The following is a 20,593-nucleotide window of genomic DNA, read 5'->3' as shown; positions in this document are numbered from 1 at the left end:
TGTAGTATAATGATATTCTCTCATTTTTTAATGGGAATAAACATTAAATAACAATAGAATAACAACAATAGAAAAATATTTAGTGTTTCAACAATTATGTTTCTACCGTAGATAAATATTGTATTTGTATTACCTTTTGTAACGTAGTTCAAAGACAATGATAATATCGCGTCTCTTTTAACCATATAATATGTCGATAACATAGAGCAGATTATTATTACCGACCGATTCAGTCCCAGTAAGAATCTTGTACGCCGCTAGAGTAAAAGCGAGTAACCTTTAGATAAAGAGATATGTGCACAATTATAATTTTTATCAAGGATCGAAGTCCTCAATGTAATCTGCAAAACTTCTATTTACTTTTAAAATGTTTATCGAGTAATCGTTTTCAAGAAGTAAATCCACCGAACAAGAAATGATATAGTATAAGATAGTAACTAGAATCAAATTGATTCGAAGGACGAGTAATAAACAGTTCATGTATGTTGTTATTATATGCGTTTCAAATATAAGAGTCGTTAATCCAAATCATATCACTGCATAGATTCTGTTTATCGTAACACTGCCAAGTAAAATTGAAAGAAGAAAAGTCATTTAATTTTAGTTTGTCGTTAAATTTAAGTTTATATGCGTATAATCTTCATAATAATTAAAAGTTTTATTAGTATATAATCTTCAATAGTAATTGTTCACAATAACCATACATCAACCTTATCAACTTTAATTATTGGGATGGTGATCTCTTGTAGAGTAATTCAAGGACAATGATAATATCCTATGTCACTGTTAAAAAATTTGTAATTATTTTAATGATCGATCTAGGATAAAATAGTAACACTCTACTTTTTTGATAACTCTCAAAAAATAACTAGTCTCCTAATATGGATAAATAACTAGCGATTACAGCGCCTCTACCTGCGCTTATAATTCACAACTGAAGGTGCTTTGAGTTTGGAAACTGTAGGAAACTCGCTTAACCTGTTCATGCTGTCACAGAAGATTCAAAGGTTTAAAAACTATTATAAAACTTCATTTAGTTTATTATCTTATAAACGATAGTGCAATAAAAAGGACATATGAAGAGGTATAATATACTTCACACTTGATTCATATTCAGCTCTTTATAATCATTCTTGATTCTTCTCCAACACATAACCTGCTTATCATCGGTAAATTTATTTAGATTTTGATTTGATGTTATATTTATTTCTGTTTTCTGGTAAAATTATCTCGTAGTGTTATGTATGTTCGTTTTGGCTATAATTTCTTCTTAAGATCTTTGTATATGTTCGAGAATTGTGAACTACTATTGCTCAACTTATTTTATCAAGAGACTAAGTTTTTGTATAGATAATCTTTTTTATTGTAGTTAGTGCACCAATCAATATCCAATAACTTTATTTGTACAGTACTATGAAGAAAGAAAGACCGTGACGGAGGATATTGTGGATAAGAGTAGACCTGGTGACGACAAACATATCTAACCTTATGCCCTCAGCCACTGGTGTGTAAAACATAAATAGTTAATTATGCCTAATATGTTGCATATATCAACAGCAGTTTTGCATATCATCTTCACATTAGATATATTATTATATTTGATACAATATGTAGCTGAGGTATTTTTTAATAATGCCTTGAGGAGTATTGCACTTGAAAATCAAATACTTAGAATTACTTAGTAATAGACTTTATGGAGAATGCCAGAAATAAAAGAACAACTATATAATCTCTAAATAATGAGTATTGGGGATACATATTCCAGGAGTGAAGAAGCAATATAAGTAAAGCACTTTGGGATCGAGTGGAAATTGCAAGCGTCATTCCAGAAGATGTGCGAAGTAGAAATCTCTTTAAATATAGTAAACTATTAGTATGTACAATGAAGCTCCTGGCAAATGTGCAGTATCAGTCGCTGCAAAAAAAGGTGTGCCTTTACAAAGAATCGACGAAGAATGCACAATCATTAGAAGGTGCAGTTATATATGAAATTATTTAGTTTCTGGAAAGCAATAGAAAAAAGTATAGATTAGATTAAAGTAAATATATAACATATTGAACAACTATGTTGCAATTTGCACATTCATGAATCTGTGTTACATAGTTTGATATTATATAATGCTACATAGGCTTCATAAACCTTAACATTTTTTGCATACATTTATTTCACTATGACTATGAAAAAGATGATAATTTGTGGTTGGTTTGTGGTTGCCTATAGATTTTATCTTTGTTACATATTACTAATGAATAATATAAGTATGCTTTCAAGAGTTAATGCTCACTCAAGGCTTTTTTAAATAATGATATGCAACAATAATATGTAAGAGAAGTACATGTAACCAATACCAACCAGGAATATACCTTATCTTGGTCATATAGGTATTTGCAATTCAGAAAGCATTGTAAATATCCTTATACATTGTATAGATAAGTAAATAATCTAGTATCTTGAGCTATGTAAAATTTATAGTATTAGTAGTCTTTATATTTCAAATCATTAACAAGTTGATTTGATTAAAAAAAAAAAAAAAGAAAAGATACAATTCGAACATAATATATAGGAAAGAAATATATATTTAAAAAAATTTATAGGTGGGTCTAACCCTATAGGGCAGCAGAAGGGTGGGGCGACTATGCCCAGTAATGAGGAATGTGGAATTCGAGATGTCTGGGGACACAATTTAGAAGAGGAATTTCGCACAATTCGGCAAGTTGTGCAACAATATCAATATATTGCAATGGACACAGAATTTCCTGGGGTCGTAGCAAGGCCTATTGGTAAGACAGTTATATCATGAATAACAATCTGTTGTTCTGCATTTACGAAAAAAACATTCTTAAAATATAATATCTTAAAAGGCGAATTTAGAACAAGTGCCGATTACCAGTATCAATTGCTACGATGTAACGTAGACCTTTTGCGAATAATACAACTTGGTCTCACGTTTCTCGATGAATCGGGCAATACGCCAGGTGGTAGTTACACAACGTGGCAGTTCAACTTCAAATTTAATTTACAGTAAGAATTCAACGTTTTATAGAACGAAATTATAGAAACGAAATTATGAAATAACTTCGTATGTATATCTCTTTTAGGGAAGACATGTATGCACAAGATAGTATAGATATGCTACAAAATAGTGGCATACAATTTAAAAAACACGAAGAAGAAGGTATCGACCCTTTAGATTTTGCTGAACTATTAATGACGTCAGGGATCGTCCTTGTCGACGATATTAAGTGGTTATCTTTTCATTCTGGTTATGATTTTGGATATCTATTAAAACTACTTACTGATCAGAACTTGCCACAGGAGGAGAGTGAATTTTTCGAACTTCTTAGGATATATTTTCCAACTATATATGATGTAAAAGTAAGTAGAATTATAACGTTTAGCAGTTAATATTGTTCTTTGAATAATTAATTTATTTTTCTATGCAGTACTTAATGAAATCCTGCAAAAATTTGAAAGGTGGTCTTCAAGAAGTAGCGGAACAATTGGAAATACAAAGAGTCGGTCCACAGCATCAAGCTGGGTCAGATTCTCTTCTTACTGGAATGGTCTTTTTTAAAATGCGAGAGGTAGTTGTAGTTTCAAGAAAATTAAATTTTAGTATCAAAATATTCTTTTGAAAAAAATCATTTTTATATGTATTCATTGTTATTGGCAAATTTTAGATGTTTTTTGAGGACAACATCGACGATGCAAAATATTGTGGTCATTTATACGGTTTGGGAACGTCATTTGTCGTAAATGGTTCTGGAGGATATATGGACAGTAATGGGGATAACTCTTCCTCTTCGTAATGTTAAACTTGCTCCATCACAATTGCAACAGATTATTTCATTGCATTACAAATAAAATATTACAAAAGATCCTTTCACTTACTGATCGGGCATCTAGTTCATATCCACGTTATAACATTCAAAGATCAACACTGTAGATTACAGACATCATTGACTGATACGCAAATCTAGGTGCATTTTGTTTAAATTTGTGAATTTTTTTGTATCCTTTAATTCATGCAATTTTCGTAGCTTTGTTCTGTGATACATAGAATCAGTCGAAAAAAATGTTTATCATATCGTGCAACACAAAAGAAAATGTAATATAGCTTCTTTATAAACATTTGTGAGAATATTGATATAGAAGATACAGTTGCAGTACAAAAATGACTCGCATTTCCTTCTATTTTTAAGACTTTTATAGATTCCTTGACTACTTTGGTAAGCTGCGGAAAGGATACTTCGAGAGTTGGGCGGTGATAACGCAACGTGTCAACTTTTTAGCGTGCTTAGGTGTAACGATCTACTGTCGGTAGATGTATTTATTATACAAAAATGCATTTGTAGTACGTTACATTTTAAACCTGAGTACTTCTTTACGCATAGCACATACAAATAACTTGCTCCATTCAATCTCTACTTAATTCGCGATTTCATTGTAGACCGAAAGTCCGTCTCAGATCACTTAACTTACAGGGACTATAGATTTACGTATTCATTATTTTTTTTCGGATAGTAAACAATGTTATTAACAAGATCACTCTTAGCGATCGACGAATCTTTACCGATTATGTACGTATGTGTTCGTCAATGCATACTACACGTTTTATTGTAAAACTCGTTACCTGCAAAGAATAAAACAAAACTTTGGTACTTTTCCAAATCGATCGTACATACAGATTTTTCTTTTTGTAAATATTATATAATTTCAGGCATTTAAATAAATACCTCGTCTGATAATCCACTGGTATATTCATTAATTTATCACGATCTAAACATAGATATGTATGTGTATCTAGTATTAGGAGATAATGGAAGAAAAATACTTTAAGTACGATTAGAAGACCGTGGAACTTCGATATATGTGCAATAACTTCCAGAACGTATTCGACAAAAATATTGCAATTTCTTCAAAACTGTTAAAAAAAACAAAAGAATTACGAAAAATTATACTTTAGCATTTTTACAATATTATACTATTATATAGAAAATTATGCCGTTAACATTTTTACAATATGATATGAATGGATTATCGTCAAAAAACCGATAACAAAAAAATTCATTATGATCTTCTTTTTCAACGATAAGTAGGACATACCGATCCCTTCCTTTTTCTCAGTTTAAGCGATACGTACGTATCTGTTCGTAGTAAGATAACTGTACGTTATCATAGAAGAGTCGATGATATCAAGAACGTTATCATAACTCGTTACCTGTGAATCTCAGTCCAGTATCGTCTCGCTTAGTAGACTATTTTCTCCGTAAACCTGTGCTCGCCAAAAAATGCGCGGTCGAGCATCATGGGGTATTTCTTACCCTTGTAAATTAACGACGAGAACGATTCTTCTTCTCTATATTTCCGCGATATCGTTAAGTGGGATCGATGCTCAAACAGAAAACGAGACTTTCGAAAGTGCTTTCGGATTGAACGTGCAAGAATCAACGGAGAACAAAGATGTAGCCGTGACGGAAAGGAAGGAATCGGTTCCTTTGGAATTGGAGGATCTTGCGGAAACCGATAAGAAGGAAATCGGGGCGATTGAGAAAAAACCTGACACGGAAATTTTTAAATCTGATTCTCAAGATTTGAAAAAAGAAGTTGAACAAAATTTGGGGGGTATTTCTGGTAGGGCTGGTGGTGAAAAAATGGGGAAATATGTGCGATATGGTGAGTAATTTATTATCAATGGGCGTGACCCTACTCTTGGTATAATCTGTAAAAAATGGAGGCACCAAGTGCTACAAACGAATCAAATGACCCTTCATCTTTCCTTGATCTCTTTCCTTTTTCGATTTATTTTTCCCCTTTTAAAGATTTATTCTACTTTTTTTTTTTTTTCTTTGAAAGCCATTCGAAACGACCGATAAAAACGCGTCGTGACCGATCGCATTAGAGCTGGTATTATTTGCTGAAAAGCTAAGACAGTCGTATCGTAGCTTATCGTATCCCTTATCAGTTACTCATTTCAACGTGAATCAAAGGGTGATTCATTTGGGTCGTTGTTTTACGTTGTTTCGTAAGTACAAAAGTGTACTTTGGGAAAAATTTTAAAGACTCGTTATTTTAACAAAATCATTTGTCGTTCAAATGTTTTGTTCGATCGATGAGATCGATTTATGAGAGAGACAATAATATGAGATAAAGTCTGCTTCGAGGCATACAATCTTTCATCATGTTTATTGATTCTTCGATATTTAATACTTTCTTTAGTACGATATGAAGTAAATGGATTGGTTTCTTTGTCCAAGTTCTGTTTAACATTTCCACACGATAAAATGTCATCTTTGATATAGGTATCTCTACAAAAAGGAAAAGAATAAATATATTTTTTAAAAGAACGAATAAAATAATAATTATTCTTCTGAGACAAATTCTGAGATTAGTAGCGGTATGACCTTGCAACATATGATACTGTGCTTACAGATTCGGATTTACCGGATGCCTATAGATATGCTCCTCGACCTGATGACTCAGTTTCCGATTATGCTCTTCTTGAAACGAGATTGAAACAAGTTCGATCGGAATTTATGTATTGGTATTTTGACAAAGGAGGTGACAACGATCATGGAGACTATCAGACAGATATTCACGCATCCACGGCGATCATTCACAAGAATTTGAATTTTCAACTACCTTTTTTCGGATTTCGATTTAATTACACCAGGGTTCGATAAATTTCAAATCTCTTTCTTACGATATAATACCTTTTCGCGATAAGAAATTATCTGAATGGTATAATTTCTAAATTTTAGGTAACCGTCAATGGTTTCTTAGAGTTTAGTGATCCTCCAGACTACTTCACGCATCCTTTGGTCTTTCCAATTAAAGATTGGCCCGAAAAAAACGATCCAAGTTTTATCGGGATATTTTTCAGTCAATGTCGTATAGGAAAACTTGGACCAACCGATACCGACAAAAGAAGGCCTGGTGTCTATTTTCGGTAAAATAAACGATACCATTCATTTATACGAGAAAAATCGTAAAATAATCAATTCGCAACCACCTTCAACTTCTTCTTTTGGGATTGATTTGGTTTCAGACTCGAGAGAGATCTGCAGAGAAGAACGGATCAATTTGGCGTTGAAATGAGAGAACGAGTCAAGTGGGATATTCGTGAAGGTGTCGTGGGTTCAGATTCGTTCGATCCGAAGCATGCCATTATTGTCACCTGGAAGAACATTTCCTTCATCGGTGGCCTCGATAATGCTCTCTTTAAAACGAATACCTTTCAAATGGTTCTAGCTACGGATGAAGTTTACACGTATGCGATCTTCAATTATCTGAATATTCAATGGTCCGCTCATACATCAGCTGGTGGTGACAATTTTGGTGGAGAAGGTGGAGTTCCTGCATTTGTAAGTTATAAAATGTTAATGTACTAATTTTCTTTTTTTGAGAAGACATTTCAATGTCTTTTCTTTTTAGATTGGATTCAATGCCGGTAATGGTACACAAAGCTACGAATACAAACCTTATTCTCAAACAAGCACTGTGCGAGACTTAACGGGTAGAGGATGGGGCAATGGTTTTCCAGGCCGTCATATTTTTAGGATAGACGAGAAAATAATGTTGGGTTCTTGTAATAAGGATATAGGTAAGGAGCAATAGTAAATAAGAAATATATTTCATCCGTATAAAAATTCTTTATTTATATCATTTGTTGTTTCGTATAGCTGGTACTCACTTGCCTCTTGTATTCGCTCCCGAAAGCGGAAACATGTTAGGTGGCACGGTAGTCAATATCACAGGACCTTGCTTCAATGAGACTGAGAAAGTCAGGTGTCTGTTCGATACGGTCATAGTGATCGGTCATGTCGTAGACAGAAATCGTGCTATTTGCGTTCAACCATTCGTACAAGCAGAAGGTTACGTTCGCTTGGAAGTAGCCATTGGTAATAGTGGAAAATTTAATTGGAAAGGCAAATATTTCATTGGTAAGTACATTTGTAATTCGATCGTTAATCGCTTTTCGTTCGTTTTAATAAATTTTTAATATGATATTGTATAACACAGAGACACCTGCTACTGCTGCCGAAAAAATTTCTTTCACTACGACGGCTGTTCACGAAATCAGTCCTGCGGAAATAAAAATAACATGGAATCAATACAACTTAACGAGTAATTTGAACGCAGGTGTTCAGATATCGTTATGGGGTTACAGAGAAGCGAAGACTACTCCTGAATTAAAATTCATCACTGATCTTGAAGTATTTTTCCTGCGATTTTTGAATATGATAATATGTATAAAAGTTTTAAAAGTTTTCACTTTTCAATTAAAATTTTAGGTATCGCATACTAATACAGGATTTTATGTAATCAGACCAGCGAATTATCGTGATAAGTATAATCCTCAGGAACAAGATATTGTGTTCGGCTTTATAAAGATAAATCTAACAGATCCGGCTCAGTATTCTGGAATTAATCTTTCACCGTAAGTACGAAACGAAAAAATATTTTTTCGATAAAATCGTTTGTTAAAACTCAATCGATGTAATTCTTTCAGAGTTTTATGGAGTAAACCGATTCCACTTGCTTGGTATTTTAGTCCACAATGGGAGAGACTATACGGGTCTCGTTGGTCACAAAAAATGTGTGATAAGTGGATTATGAATGATAGATACTTGAAAAATTTTGCTGCTGAAGTTGCATTATGTCCTTGCACGCTGGATCATGCTCTGTACGATAAAGGACGATTTATGCCAGACTTCGATTGCGATAAGGACTCTAATCCCGATTGCTATTACAACAGTCATGCGAGTCATTGCGTGAGGACTGGTGCACCAAAGTGAGTAACGTCGAAACTTGTTATTGAATTTCCTAACTTTTGAAAAAAATTACACAATATATTTTTAATATGTAATCATTTTACAATCAATAATTATAAAAATAGATATCCAAAAATGACACTATACAATTAATTCGTGTATTTTATTTTTCAGTTTGTATGGTTCGGAGCAACAATGTTGCTATGACAAAAATGGTTTTTTGATGCTTACATACGATCAGCAATGGGGTTCGCGACCACGTCGTGCACATAATTTGGGATATTTTCCGTGGAATGAAGCTAACAAAGTGCCCACTCTCTCACAGTGGTATCACGATGTAGTTCCTATGTACTTGTGTTGTCTGTGGCAAGAGGAACAGGCAGTCGGATGTGAAACATTCAGATTCGAGAGACGTCCTTCGCAGGACTGCATCGCTTATCAGTCTCCGGCCATTGCAACGGTATTCGGTGATCCACACATTGTCACGTTTGATGGGTTGGAATACACGTTTAATGGAATGGGAGAATTCGTATTATTACGAGTCGATCAATTGAGAGACAAGCTCAATGTTCAGGCTAGGTTCGAACAAGTCGAAAGAAATTATTATGGACCTGTTAATGCCACTAAATTGACATCGATTGCAGGTAATTTTTTTTTTTATATTAACAAAATCTTCCAAATAGACACGATCTGAGATCTACGTTATATCACGTTTTTTAAACTTAATAAGTACTACTCGTGAATACAATTTCACTTTGTTACTTTTCTTTCTTTTTTATATTTACACGAGTGATGGGAAATAATACTGCAATTATTGAAGTTCGATTACGACAAAAACACTCGCAATGGAGGTACCGTCTAGACGTTTTTGCAAATAAGCAACGCGTCTATTTCGATAGACCGTCCTTAAAGTTTCAACACTTTTCCGGTGTGGTTGTATATACTCCGACGTACATTTTAAATCAAAGCGAAGTTATAATAATGATGGACACCGGTGCTGGCGTCGAAGTTATAGAAAATGAAGGATTCATGTCAGTTAGAGTTTATCTTCCATGGTCATATATGGTAATTTAAAATTTATATTAACTATTGCTTTATCTTTTCGATTTGCGATCATTACGAAATACAATGCATGAATTATAGAATAAAACCAGAGGATTGTTCGGAAATTGGAGCCACGATATAACAGATGATTTCATGAATCCGGACGGTCAATTGGCATCCGTCGGCAATTTAAACAACTTTGAAGACGTTCATAAGAACTTTGCGATGAATTGGCTATTGGAGGACAAGGAAACGGAGAATAAAGGAGCTGCTTTGTTCACAAGAGAGTTCGGTAGGACTGCGAGCTTTTTTGCCAATCGAAAGTTCCAACCGGAATTTCGTCGAACACCTGAAGAAATATTACCAGTCAATAGGTGAGACACTTTTCAAAAATTATATTTATATTGAAGTAGAATGTTAAAGGGGATCGAGTGCATAACTTTTCGAAATAAAAAATAATGTTCCGAGTTAGGAAGAAAATTAAGTCAAATAACATATATTATTTTCTTCAGAACGGAAGATCGAGTACGAGCGAACGCTTTGTGCGGAGATTCGTATCAATGCAAATATGATTACGCGATGACACTGAATCGGGATTTCGCACACTTCACGAGAAATTATTACGACACCTACACGCAAATAAAGGCAATAAACGATAAAAGGAGTAAGTAAAAAAGTAGGAAAAATTCGCGATTGTGAATTTGATTAAAGATATTTACAGCAGTTTTATTCTTTAGCTATATCCTGTGGTATATTGGAAACACCACGTTTCGGGCGCAAAAGCAATTTTCTGTTTATACCCGGTGCCAAAGTAAGCTTCGAGTGTAACCAAGATTTTATACTCGTTGGAGATCAACGTCGAGAATGTACGCCGCAAGGACGATGGAATATTCCGGAGTATGGATATACCGAATGTCTCCGTAAGTATTTTTATTTTTATCAATTCCTTTTTATGTTTTTGAATCCCTAATATTCCAAATCCACTATAAATATATGTCGAAGAAAATTAAACGCTCGAGAAGTTTCAATGTAGAAATAATATTATTGCTTGGCGATAAAGTACTTAATTAAATAACGTTAATACACATTTTTTAATATAATTAAAACACGTAGGTCAAATCGAATATAGTCAACGTACTGCATGGACAACCTTTGGCATTATAGGGGCAATATTAATCCCTGCTACAATATGTATCGGTATTGCCTTTGCTTATATGAAAAAGAATAGATCTAATGGAGATTCGACTAAATCTTGGCGTTATTCCGAACGCAGCTCGGGAATAGATAACGATTCTATGTTGATGAAACAAACCGTCCCTTTAAAAATGGACGATAGAGCAATTTCACCAGTTAGTGACAGTAGTATAAGCTCATTAGGTGGTATGAAGAAACGACGTTCTTATGACAGAGTTTATCATACGCACGAACCTTTACCGGACAGGCCTTATATCGATTTTGAAGAAAAAGACTGGGATCTCAAAGAACCCGTCTCACCGACCGAATCTGAGTTGACCGTAGATTCCATTCAAAAGGCTGGGAGTCCTACGAGAGAAAGCGATGTGTGAACTTTACTATATCATTCGTGTTTATTTTACCAGAGAATAAATCGCCGAGAATGTGAAAAATAAGTAAAATTTATATTCACCGAATATTTCGTTCGAGGGACTGAAAATAATATTCGTATTTAGTATTTCAAAGCATTTCCATTTCATAATATTCTTTTTGCTCATTTTTTTTCTATAGTTTTTCAATATCATAAAAAATTTCAGTGCGTCGCTAGATCTCCTTTTCTTATATACGTATATCGTAACATCTTATTATCTCTTCCATATTAGAAATAATTAGAATAATAAATTTGTATGTGCTGTGGAATAGAAATGCAAAAAAGGTATACTGTATTATATTTACGTAACATTTTATCACACACGGTATACGATCACGATTTACACGATTCAACAATAAAATGAAACGCGTCAAACATTTTATTATTTAACTGAGTAATTGTAAAAAAAAATGATGTGAGCTCTTCTAGATGGTGTATTAAATATATCTTAATAAATTTTTTATAGACCTTTATACGATCAGGAAATTTCTATTCCACATGCATTTACAGATTATCAATATAGAACAGTACGTAAAAGTTACTCACAAACAATTCCAAGTGGAATGGAAGTTTCCACCAAAGTCGTTGCAAACTTTCTCTTATCCTCGATCCTGTTCTTTCTCTTTAACTTCCTTATTTCAGGTCTTTTCGTCAAACTTAACTTCTATTTGAAATTGGGGTTGGTCACGAAGAGTAGTATAAAGTAAATTTTTCTTTTTCTTTTATTTTTTTTTAATCATATAGGTCAACAGGAATACAGTTCCCGACAAGCTGGTATCACAACTGGTATAATACTTGCTTGTATAATTCCGGTTATACTCGTAATAATTTGCGTTGCATCAAGAGCTCTTAGGCAACGCAAAGAAGAACGAGAGCGAGATGAATCATTTGGAAGGTATTAAATACATCTTTGAAATCTACGTAATCCAATTTAAGAAAGTTATCGTCATTCTATGTTAATGGATTTTTCAGAACACGTAGTTTAGAACTCCAACGACTGAGAAAGATTGACGAAGACGATGATTCCAATACATATCCGAGCAAAGCTACTGAAATTAATTAAAACGAATAATATTCAATATCGTCTATCATTGCACCAGGTCAGCACATTTTTCGAATTCGCATCATATCATTCGTTCTATCATTCTTAACTATTATTCATTGAATTTAAAGCGATTTAAAATATTAATATAAGAGCTCTAGCATTCATACACGATAACATTTATTTAATAAAATTAACATGACCACTTTTCATTATAATTATAATAATACATATTACAATTACAAATTGTAGTTCTTTCTAAGAGTTATACATTTTTAAATTAAAAAGGTATCACAAAAACATGATTTAGACAACCATCGATCATAATGTTTTTTTACTCTTTCGTTTTTTATTGCAAACAAATCTCCGACGAGTCTAGAATTAGATATACATATATGTATATAAATAGGTTTCTTAATTTATAATCCAAGCGTAATATTGTAAATTATGTAGATTCTTGCAATAATATATTAGATTATAAATTTTTCTTAATAAAGGGAATATGAAAATATAAATAAACGATACTTAAAGATGATATAATTCTTTTTTATATCATTTTTGAAGTAGTCATCGTTGCCATGTTTTTATCGGTGAAATAATTCTCACCTCCTAGCGGCAGCATAATGCATCAGACCAAAGTGGAATTATCGACCGAGTTAGTAGTCGAGATCAAACGTATTTTAAATGCAGTATTCGCTCTACTATTCCGGTAGTCAGTGATTAAACTATTTACGTCGGGCTTCCTGCTCTCTCTCACTCTCGAGCTGTTTAGGATGCACGTTATTTCACGGTTGTTCATTGTTACGAGTAATTACGGCAATTTATTTCATTTGTGACACACATTGTGCATACGAACCGTGTTGCATGTTAAAATATAAATGTACACTTGCGGTGGCCGGTTACGAATTATGAGTGTTATTATATTTTGCGTGCCAAAAATTTTCGAATAAAACATTACAACTTTTGTTAAAAACATTCATCGAACTTATGAGATAATTTGGATGACAACGAACTAATAAAACCTCGTTATAGCGACGGGTATGTAATAAACTAAATTACTATCGATAATCGGTGTCAGTTTGATTTTGTTATGTTAGAATTGTTGTCCGTCGCGCGTGTCGAATAGTGTCACACAGTCCGCTGTCAAAGCTACACGTCCCGCCGAGCTTGGCACGAAGTAGTCAGTACTATATATAGATCAAACAAACGTTTCACGAACATATGTAGCCGGCAAATATAACATCGGATTACTAATATATATATATATATATATATATATATATATATATATATATATATATATACATATATATATATACATATGTATATGTGAATAAATACATACGTATTATATATGAATATTTATTGTATATATATATACATATAGATACATGTTTATTTATATTCTACGTTTATTTACATTTGTTTACAAAGTGTTTAAAGGTTTTGGCATATGGGAGATTGTAAGAATTAGTAATTTTTTATGTGTTGAAATATATTTTTATATCAGCTTTATTATATGATTAATTTATAGCGTTTAAAAATATAAATAACTAATTTTTCCGCTGTTTTATGAACAATTTTTTTTCTACAGATATCAAAAGAATTCTTCTAAAATTAATTTGTTCAACACCATAGGACGTAGCGTTAAATATGTTTGGCATACTACAATGGCTCGATCATGGTTAGGATGTTTATTTGGCATTCTAATAGTATTAATAATTTTCTACCTATATTTGTTTTTTAATGGTAATACATATCATAGTTTTTTACTTACCATATTGGTTCCATATCTTAGGATACACACAAATGTTTTATTATAACGTTGCAGTTCCTGTTGCGGAGAGCAGCATTCCAATAAAGCAAGGAAAAATGCAATCGTTATCGGTCGATGTAAACAAAAAGAATTTTCGAGAACCGTCCGTGAAAGTTCAATTATCAAATAAACGATCGGAGGTAAATTGGTAAAATTTGGAACCCTTTGCACTCGACCAATAGCGACACAAATAGCACGTAGTAGATAGAAATCAATTTTAGACTATTTCGTGCACGAAATCAATTATAGGTCGAAATTGTGATATAAAATTTTCACGCAATATTTATTTGTATCGTAATGTTTAGCTAATCATGCACGTAATATGTTATTATAAGTACAGCATCGTTGGAGTTCTGATTACATGGGATTTCAAAATTCAAAATCTTCGAGATATTTACAAGGAAAATAGTTCGAACCGAGTGTGAAGGGTCATCAAAACAAATAACTTTCCGATAATTTAACCAATATGAGTTAAGTATAGTTTGTTTCAAGGTCAAGTGCGAGCTCATACACATTGCTATGGTATGTGCTGGATATAATTCAACATTTTCATTGGTTACGGTAGTAAAGTCGATCTTGTATCATCGTACAAAACCACTGCACTTTCACTTGCTCGTAGATGAAATAGCAAAAAGAACGCTCACTACATTATTTAAAACATGGGATTTGCCAAGCGGTCAGTAATCAGTAATGTTCATTATTGCAATACGCAAAATTTGTATGTTAAGGTGAAGGCTGTGCTCATGATTAGATCGTTCATACGCTTTATTAATTTTTCCATTTATATATCATTTTCTAATTGGATCGAAATAAAAAGAAAGATATAGATCGATGTACTTTTTTATTAGATATTAAAAGATTTAAAATCAACGAAGAAAGATTAATTTCTAAAATGATCTACTCAATTATAGTCCGAGCCATGAATAACGATACTTACGATCGTAAAGAGAAGTAAACTTTTTGAATGAAAATAATAATGGTGATTTCTTTAACGATTGCAGTCGTAGTATCATATTATTCAGCCGAACGATGGGTACCGAAGGTATCATGGATACCAAACAGACATTATTCCGGAGTTTACGGCCTATTAAAATTAATATTACCTGAGGCGATAAGTGAGAGCAAAGTTCTCGTCCTTGATACTGACGTGACCATTTTAAACGACGTGAGTGTCCTTTGGAAAATCTTCGGAAAATTCACGTCTAATCAAACGTTAGGCTTAGCGGAAAATCAAAGTAGATGGTATATAAAGTCCTTGTCGTACGGTCAACAACCTTGGCCAGCGTTAGGTAGAGGCTTCAATAGCGGCGTTATGCTGATGCATTTACAACGATTGCGCGCTAGAAGGTTTAAAGAATTGTGGGTGAACACCACAAAGAGGATCTTGAATTATATAAAAGAGACCAGTTTGGCCGATCAAGATATAATAAATGCCGTTATTAAAGAGCATCCGGATATTATTCTTAAGATAGATTGTACCTGGAACGTCCAACTCAGTGATCATACCACCAGCGAATCTTGCTATCAAGGAGGAGATCGTTTAAATGTACGTTGCTTGTGGTATTTCTTTGAAATGATCTAGCGTAACTTTGATCAATCTGTCTTTTCAGATAATTCATTGGAATTCACCTCGGAAGCAAGATGTAAATAACAAGCACGCAGATCAATTCCTTAAATTGCATAGGATGTTCTTAGAGATGGATGGGAATCTTTTACGAAAACGCTTATTTGGTTGTGATAAACGTACAAATATTTTGATAGTAAGTTGTTTTATCCGAAAACCGAATGAAAATTTATATCATTCTTACGTTCGCTCGCCTCTCGCTTTTCAGTACGATGAATCAGATCCTTGTCGAGAATTTAGTAAAGCTGCAAGGATGATGTACAGAACACATTATTTTATTCTTGAATATCAATATAATGTATATATGTCTACGGACATTGTATTAGCTACTCAATGCAGTATAGAACGAGTGCCTCTTTTAGAACAACTTTCGAAACATTGGCCGGGAACTATAAGTGTAGCACTTTATCTTACCGATGCCGAAGTACAAAATTTTTTGGTATATGTACGTGGATCCCCGGAATTACGAAAAAGGAAAAATATTGCCTATCACATTGTATACAAAGAGGGGGTATAAATATTAATATTATCTATTTACTCCTCCAATCTTTCGGCTTTTCTCTTTGCAATTTCAATATGCATTCAGCTAATATTCAAAGCTAAATAGAAACATCTTAAACATATGTTCTTATTTAGGAACTTTATCCAATTAATTACTTAAGAAATATAGCTATGTCGTACGTATCGACCCCTTATGTATTTCAACTTGACGTTGATTTTTTACCACAATACGGCCTTTATGAAAACATTATGAAGCATATTAAAAATTTGCGCATGGAGACAACACACAAAATAGCTTTAATCGTGCCTGCTTTCGAGACCGAACGATATAGGTAATTTTGTGTTTAATTAACATCAACCAGTAAAATTCAATGAGCTAACGCTTTTATTTTTATTTCAGGTTTACGTTTCCTGCTGACAAGGAGGAGCTCTTGAAATTTCTCAAGCGTGGTATTCTCTATACGTTTCGTTATCATGTTTGGACACAAGGACACGCAGCAACGAATTTTAGTTTATGGAGAAATGCAACTGAACCTTATGAAGTAGGTTTCGTAAAATCTATCAAAGAATCGTAATCTTCATTGAATATTATTTTAGATATTTTGGGAACCTGATTTCGAACCTTACATCGTGGTTTCCCAACTTGCACCGAAATACGATACGCGATTCATTGGTTTCGGATGGAATAAAGTTTCCTACATCACTCATCTTACAGCACTCGATTTTAAGTAAGATAATTGTCTTTAACAAGAGAATATACTTAACCTCTGTGTAACTTGATGCTGCAACTTTTCGAGACCTACGCCTTATGTAATTTAATAGATTATCTTTTGCCTGTATAATATTATAAAGAGCACGTAAAAAATCAACATTTTATATAGGTATATTGTTCTACCGGACAGCTTCATTATTCATCGACCACACGCTCCAAGTTTAGATATTGGGAAATTTAGGACAGACTCAATTTATAGAAGGTGATATGAATTTAATTATACTCCTTCTTAAATACGATTGTTACAATTCTTCAAATCTTGAGACATGGTGGCTTTGATATATTTAAATATCGTAAATTACTTAGTTAGAATCATGATATCTTGTTAAAATGATCTAGAATTTGAAATGTCTTTAATAAATAAATCATCTGCAATATGACAGATTTTTACTTTTCAGGTGTTTAAAGAAATTAAAGGATGAATTTGTCGATGAATTAATGAAGAAATATGGTGCTGATGCATTATCGAAACACAAGCGAATTATTATCAAAGTCAAAGAGGAAAAAATCGTGGGACCTGCTAAACCCCATTAAAATATATTTAAATATTATTTTTTCAAACGACGTGCGGAGAACGCGAGAATTGTAGTTATTTGTTTTTAATCGAGTAAATATATTCTGTAAGATAATATAAACAATTTTCTATTTTTCCTGGATGAATGTTAAAAGGTTAGAAAAGTGTTAAAAAAAAGTCAATCGTTGCAAGGTCGACTGTATATATAGGGTTGGGAAATATTTATTAAAATTTAATCTATGTAGTGGTGTGTACAGAGCAGTGCCTTCAGTACAGTATCGTAATATTACAATTACACTAAATATTTTATTTATAAAATATGTATAATATATACAGCGCCTTCCTTACAGTACCTAAAAATTATATTCGACTTAAAAATTATATACTGAATTCTACACAATTCGACGTCGTTTTCTTTTACAAAAACAAGTTTTTTCTTTTTTTTTTATCAAAAGATAATATAGTATAAACGTTTGTATAAATAAATGTGAAAAAATGACATAGTAACAATGTAACGTAAAAATGTTGGAATTATAATGACAGTGACATCGACAATGATAATAACGATGAATACGATGACATATAATAATCAATAAAAGTAAGTATTAGTAATGATGGTAACATTACTAAAAATTGACATAAAAGATATCTCTCGATATAACAGTCGTAAGAATTGATACCGAAAACTATCGGCTAAAATCGATTTCGTTTTCTTATATCTTTTTCTTTTCTATATTCACGTTTAAATATAGCGGAAAAGTAAATACCAATGTTACATTTCCTATTAAAGATCCTTATCTACGCCGTGAAACATAAGTATAAATCATTTACATTCATATTAATCATTCTGACTTTACGCTTTCGATAAAAGCATGTATAAAGTGTTTTTATCCTGTACATTACTGCAACAAGAGACCGTACGAGATACGAAAATATCCTTTGACGAGTAATCACCCATTCGCGCATGACCTCGTTCGTAATAATTAATATAATATATATATAATTATTATTAATAATTATTATTATTAATCGATTGAGACAAACTCAGTTGGACACGACTGATCCACAGAAACGCATCCACTCGTATCGCTCTTTCGGCATGACGCACTACTAAACTTGTCCGCAACTAACACAAGGATTAATTCGGAACACACATTCGTATATTCGACGAGACACTGTTACAACAATTTTTCTACGTCTCGACGCGTACGTAAAATTTTTTTTTTCTTTTAACATTGGTTCTTTTCATTATTCACGGTTTACGTTACGTTGTCACTTTTTTTTCCTTTTCCTTCGTCTTCTAAGCGCAACAATAGAATTGATTAGGCAATGTTTCAACGACGACAATTAGGACACACGATTTACGTAATCGTTCAGCGAGCAGACACTTAGAAAACTACACGCTCTACGAAGTATTACACACGAGTAAAACTAATATTGTACAACGTTTCATGGTAAAATTATCGTTTTTTATATCCACAGGGTATGTAAGTGTGTGTGTGTGTATGTGGGTGTGTATATGTGTGTGTATTTGCGAAAAGACACAAAGAGTTTCTTTTCTCTCGCACGCACGCACGCTCGCTCGCACGCACTCTATTACAGTTTTATTTTACGTCCATATGTTCCTTCATCTATCGTAAGTTATTTTAATCGGAGGTCGATTGAATTCTTCTCAATCGCCTGTAAGATTTTTATCATTAAGTCTATGTATAGGCAGATACGTTTGCTTTATCGAAAGGATAGTCGTCATCGTAAAGGACTATAATTAAATATTTTTGCGAACTTCTCGTAACACAATCAACGCAATTCCTTTCTCTTTTTTTTTTTGAAAATACAAAAAATTATATTTTAATTTTTAATACATTTAGTGAAGGAACATCGGTCTTCACAGAGCAGAAAATCGATATAACGATGATCGCTATGAAATAATTTGATATTAAAATAAATGATAAAACGTGGATCGACTTTTGATTATGGAAGTATATTATAGTATACTTTAGCATATAATAGCTTTCGGTACTAATTGTAAGATTGTCCTTGATTGGCCAATTAATGCATATTTTGAAGTTTCAGTCATACTAGGACAATTGAAGTTTTAACGCGTTGAAATTCTTTAAAAATAGTTTTTAACGTAAATCTAACGTTGAAAAAGAATATGTATGTTCATTTAGATATATTAATTAAATCGAAAGAAATTTTATCAATTGAGGATCCTTTTTGTTATATGAAATGCCAGAGTTTCATTACGAAAACATAAATGTTTTAATTAGTCAAAAGCAAGTTAACGATTTCTCCTCCGTTATTAATTAAATATTAAATATATCTAACAATAAGTATCGAGTTGGATCGGTTATTGCGGACGGTAAGTCAGACTGTGCGTTTTCTAAAAACACTCAGTTAACTCTCAATGCGTCTATCGATAACAAATTGTGAACTCGGTGTATCTGACGTGCACAATTTATAGTTTCAATAAATAGCAAGAGTTCTTAACTACGTTGACAGGTAAAACATAATTATATTATGATGGAATTCCCTTAATGAGAGGCTTGAAAGGAAAGTTAACTTGGTAAATCATTTATCATAAAAAATACGTGAATAAATCGATGATACTGAAATGGAATATTCGTAAAATAGATATATTAATGTAACATTATTTAATAAACCGTTACGTTTATATCTTTCGAGACTCTACTAAAAATGCAAAAATATTGATCGCAATATTATACTTTCTTAAAAAACGATCGATCGCTCTCATAACAATAGACATTTTTTGTCGTCCTTTATTTTATAATCGTATTCACAATCCTGTATTATCCTATCAAGTAACAAATAAAAAACAAAAAGTATATTTAGGAGTCGATTTTAGGTAAATGAATTGCAAATTAGATTGAGAAAAGGATTG

At 32.7% G+C, this 20,593-nt stretch overlaps 3 protein-coding genes across 14 annotated transcripts; all 3 read left to right on the top strand.

Annotated features, from left to right (window-relative positions):
• The first annotated feature begins 869 nt into the window (after positions 1-869).
• LOC127072853 (CCR4-NOT transcription complex subunit 7) lies at positions 870-4,749 on the top strand. Of its 7 annotated transcripts, none has more exons than XM_051013665.1 (8): positions 938-1,169; positions 1,410-1,504; positions 1,766-1,927; positions 2,596-2,781; positions 2,863-3,022; positions 3,100-3,376; positions 3,445-3,585; positions 3,682-4,749. In XM_051013665.1, the coding sequence occupies exons 3-8, from the start codon at positions 1,876-1,878 to the stop codon at positions 3,808-3,810; spliced, it is 945 nt and encodes a 314-aa protein (XP_050869622.1). In that variant the 5' UTR covers positions 938-1,169; positions 1,410-1,504; positions 1,766-1,875; the 3' UTR covers positions 3,811-4,749. The 7 variants fall into 7 exon arrangements, with proteins under 7 accessions (XP_050869625.1, XP_050869623.1, XP_050869622.1 ...); XM_051013662.1 differs by having other exon boundaries at positions 1,766-1,973; XM_051013663.1 differs by having other exon boundaries at positions 941-1,084; positions 1,766-1,973.
• A 475-nt stretch (positions 4,750-5,224) lies between these two features.
• Positions 5,225-12,682, top strand: LOC127072815 (protein mesh). 2 transcript variants are annotated; one of them, XM_051013560.1, is made up of 16 exons: positions 5,226-5,677; positions 6,434-6,675; positions 6,763-6,950; positions 7,050-7,365; positions 7,436-7,604; positions 7,684-7,944; positions 8,024-8,217; positions 8,296-8,441; positions 8,514-8,795; positions 8,950-9,419; positions 9,566-9,840; positions 9,919-10,193; positions 10,332-10,483; positions 10,557-10,739; positions 12,167-12,317; positions 12,395-12,682. In XM_051013560.1, exons 1-16 carry the CDS (start codon positions 5,293-5,295, stop codon positions 12,483-12,485), a joined length of 3,780 nt encoding a protein of 1,259 aa, XP_050869517.1. In that variant the 5' UTR covers positions 5,226-5,292; the 3' UTR covers positions 12,486-12,682. The 2 variants fall into 2 exon arrangements, with proteins under 2 accessions (XP_050869516.1, XP_050869517.1); XM_051013559.1 differs by lacking the exons at positions 12,167-12,317; positions 12,395-12,682 and adding an exon at positions 10,933-11,895 and having other exon boundaries at positions 5,225-5,677.
• Positions 12,683-13,020: 338 nt separating this feature from the next.
• On the top strand, positions 13,021-18,009 carry LOC127072824 (xylosyl- and glucuronyltransferase LARGE2s-like). 5 transcript variants are annotated; one of them, XM_051013592.1, is made up of 12 exons: positions 13,026-13,502; positions 14,059-14,213; positions 14,296-14,420; positions 14,773-14,956; positions 15,282-15,826; positions 15,891-16,040; positions 16,113-16,415; positions 16,541-16,737; positions 16,806-16,947; positions 17,003-17,133; positions 17,287-17,379; positions 17,561-18,009. In XM_051013592.1, exons 2-12 carry the CDS (start codon positions 14,135-14,137, stop codon positions 17,709-17,711), a joined length of 2,100 nt encoding a protein of 699 aa, XP_050869549.1. In that variant the 5' UTR covers positions 13,026-13,502; positions 14,059-14,134; the 3' UTR covers positions 17,712-18,009. The 5 variants fall into 5 exon arrangements, 4 of the variants coding, with proteins under 4 accessions (XP_050869551.1, XP_050869549.1, XP_050869550.1 ...); XR_007785598.1 differs by having other exon boundaries at positions 13,035-13,502; positions 17,003-17,215; positions 17,576-17,597; XM_051013593.1 differs by having other exon boundaries at positions 13,038-13,502; positions 17,576-18,009.
• The last annotated feature ends 2,584 nt before the right edge of the window (positions 18,010-20,593 follow it).

The sequence above is a fragment of the Vespula vulgaris genome, chromosome 2 (genome assembly GCF_905475345.1).
Source record: "Vespula vulgaris chromosome 2, iyVesVulg1.1, whole genome shotgun sequence".
In the NCBI taxonomy this organism is placed as follows: Eukaryota; Metazoa; Arthropoda; class Insecta; order Hymenoptera; family Vespidae; genus Vespula; species Vespula vulgaris.
Note: the sequence above shows the minus strand (reverse complement) of the source record. Positions and strands in the feature narration are given on the sequence as shown.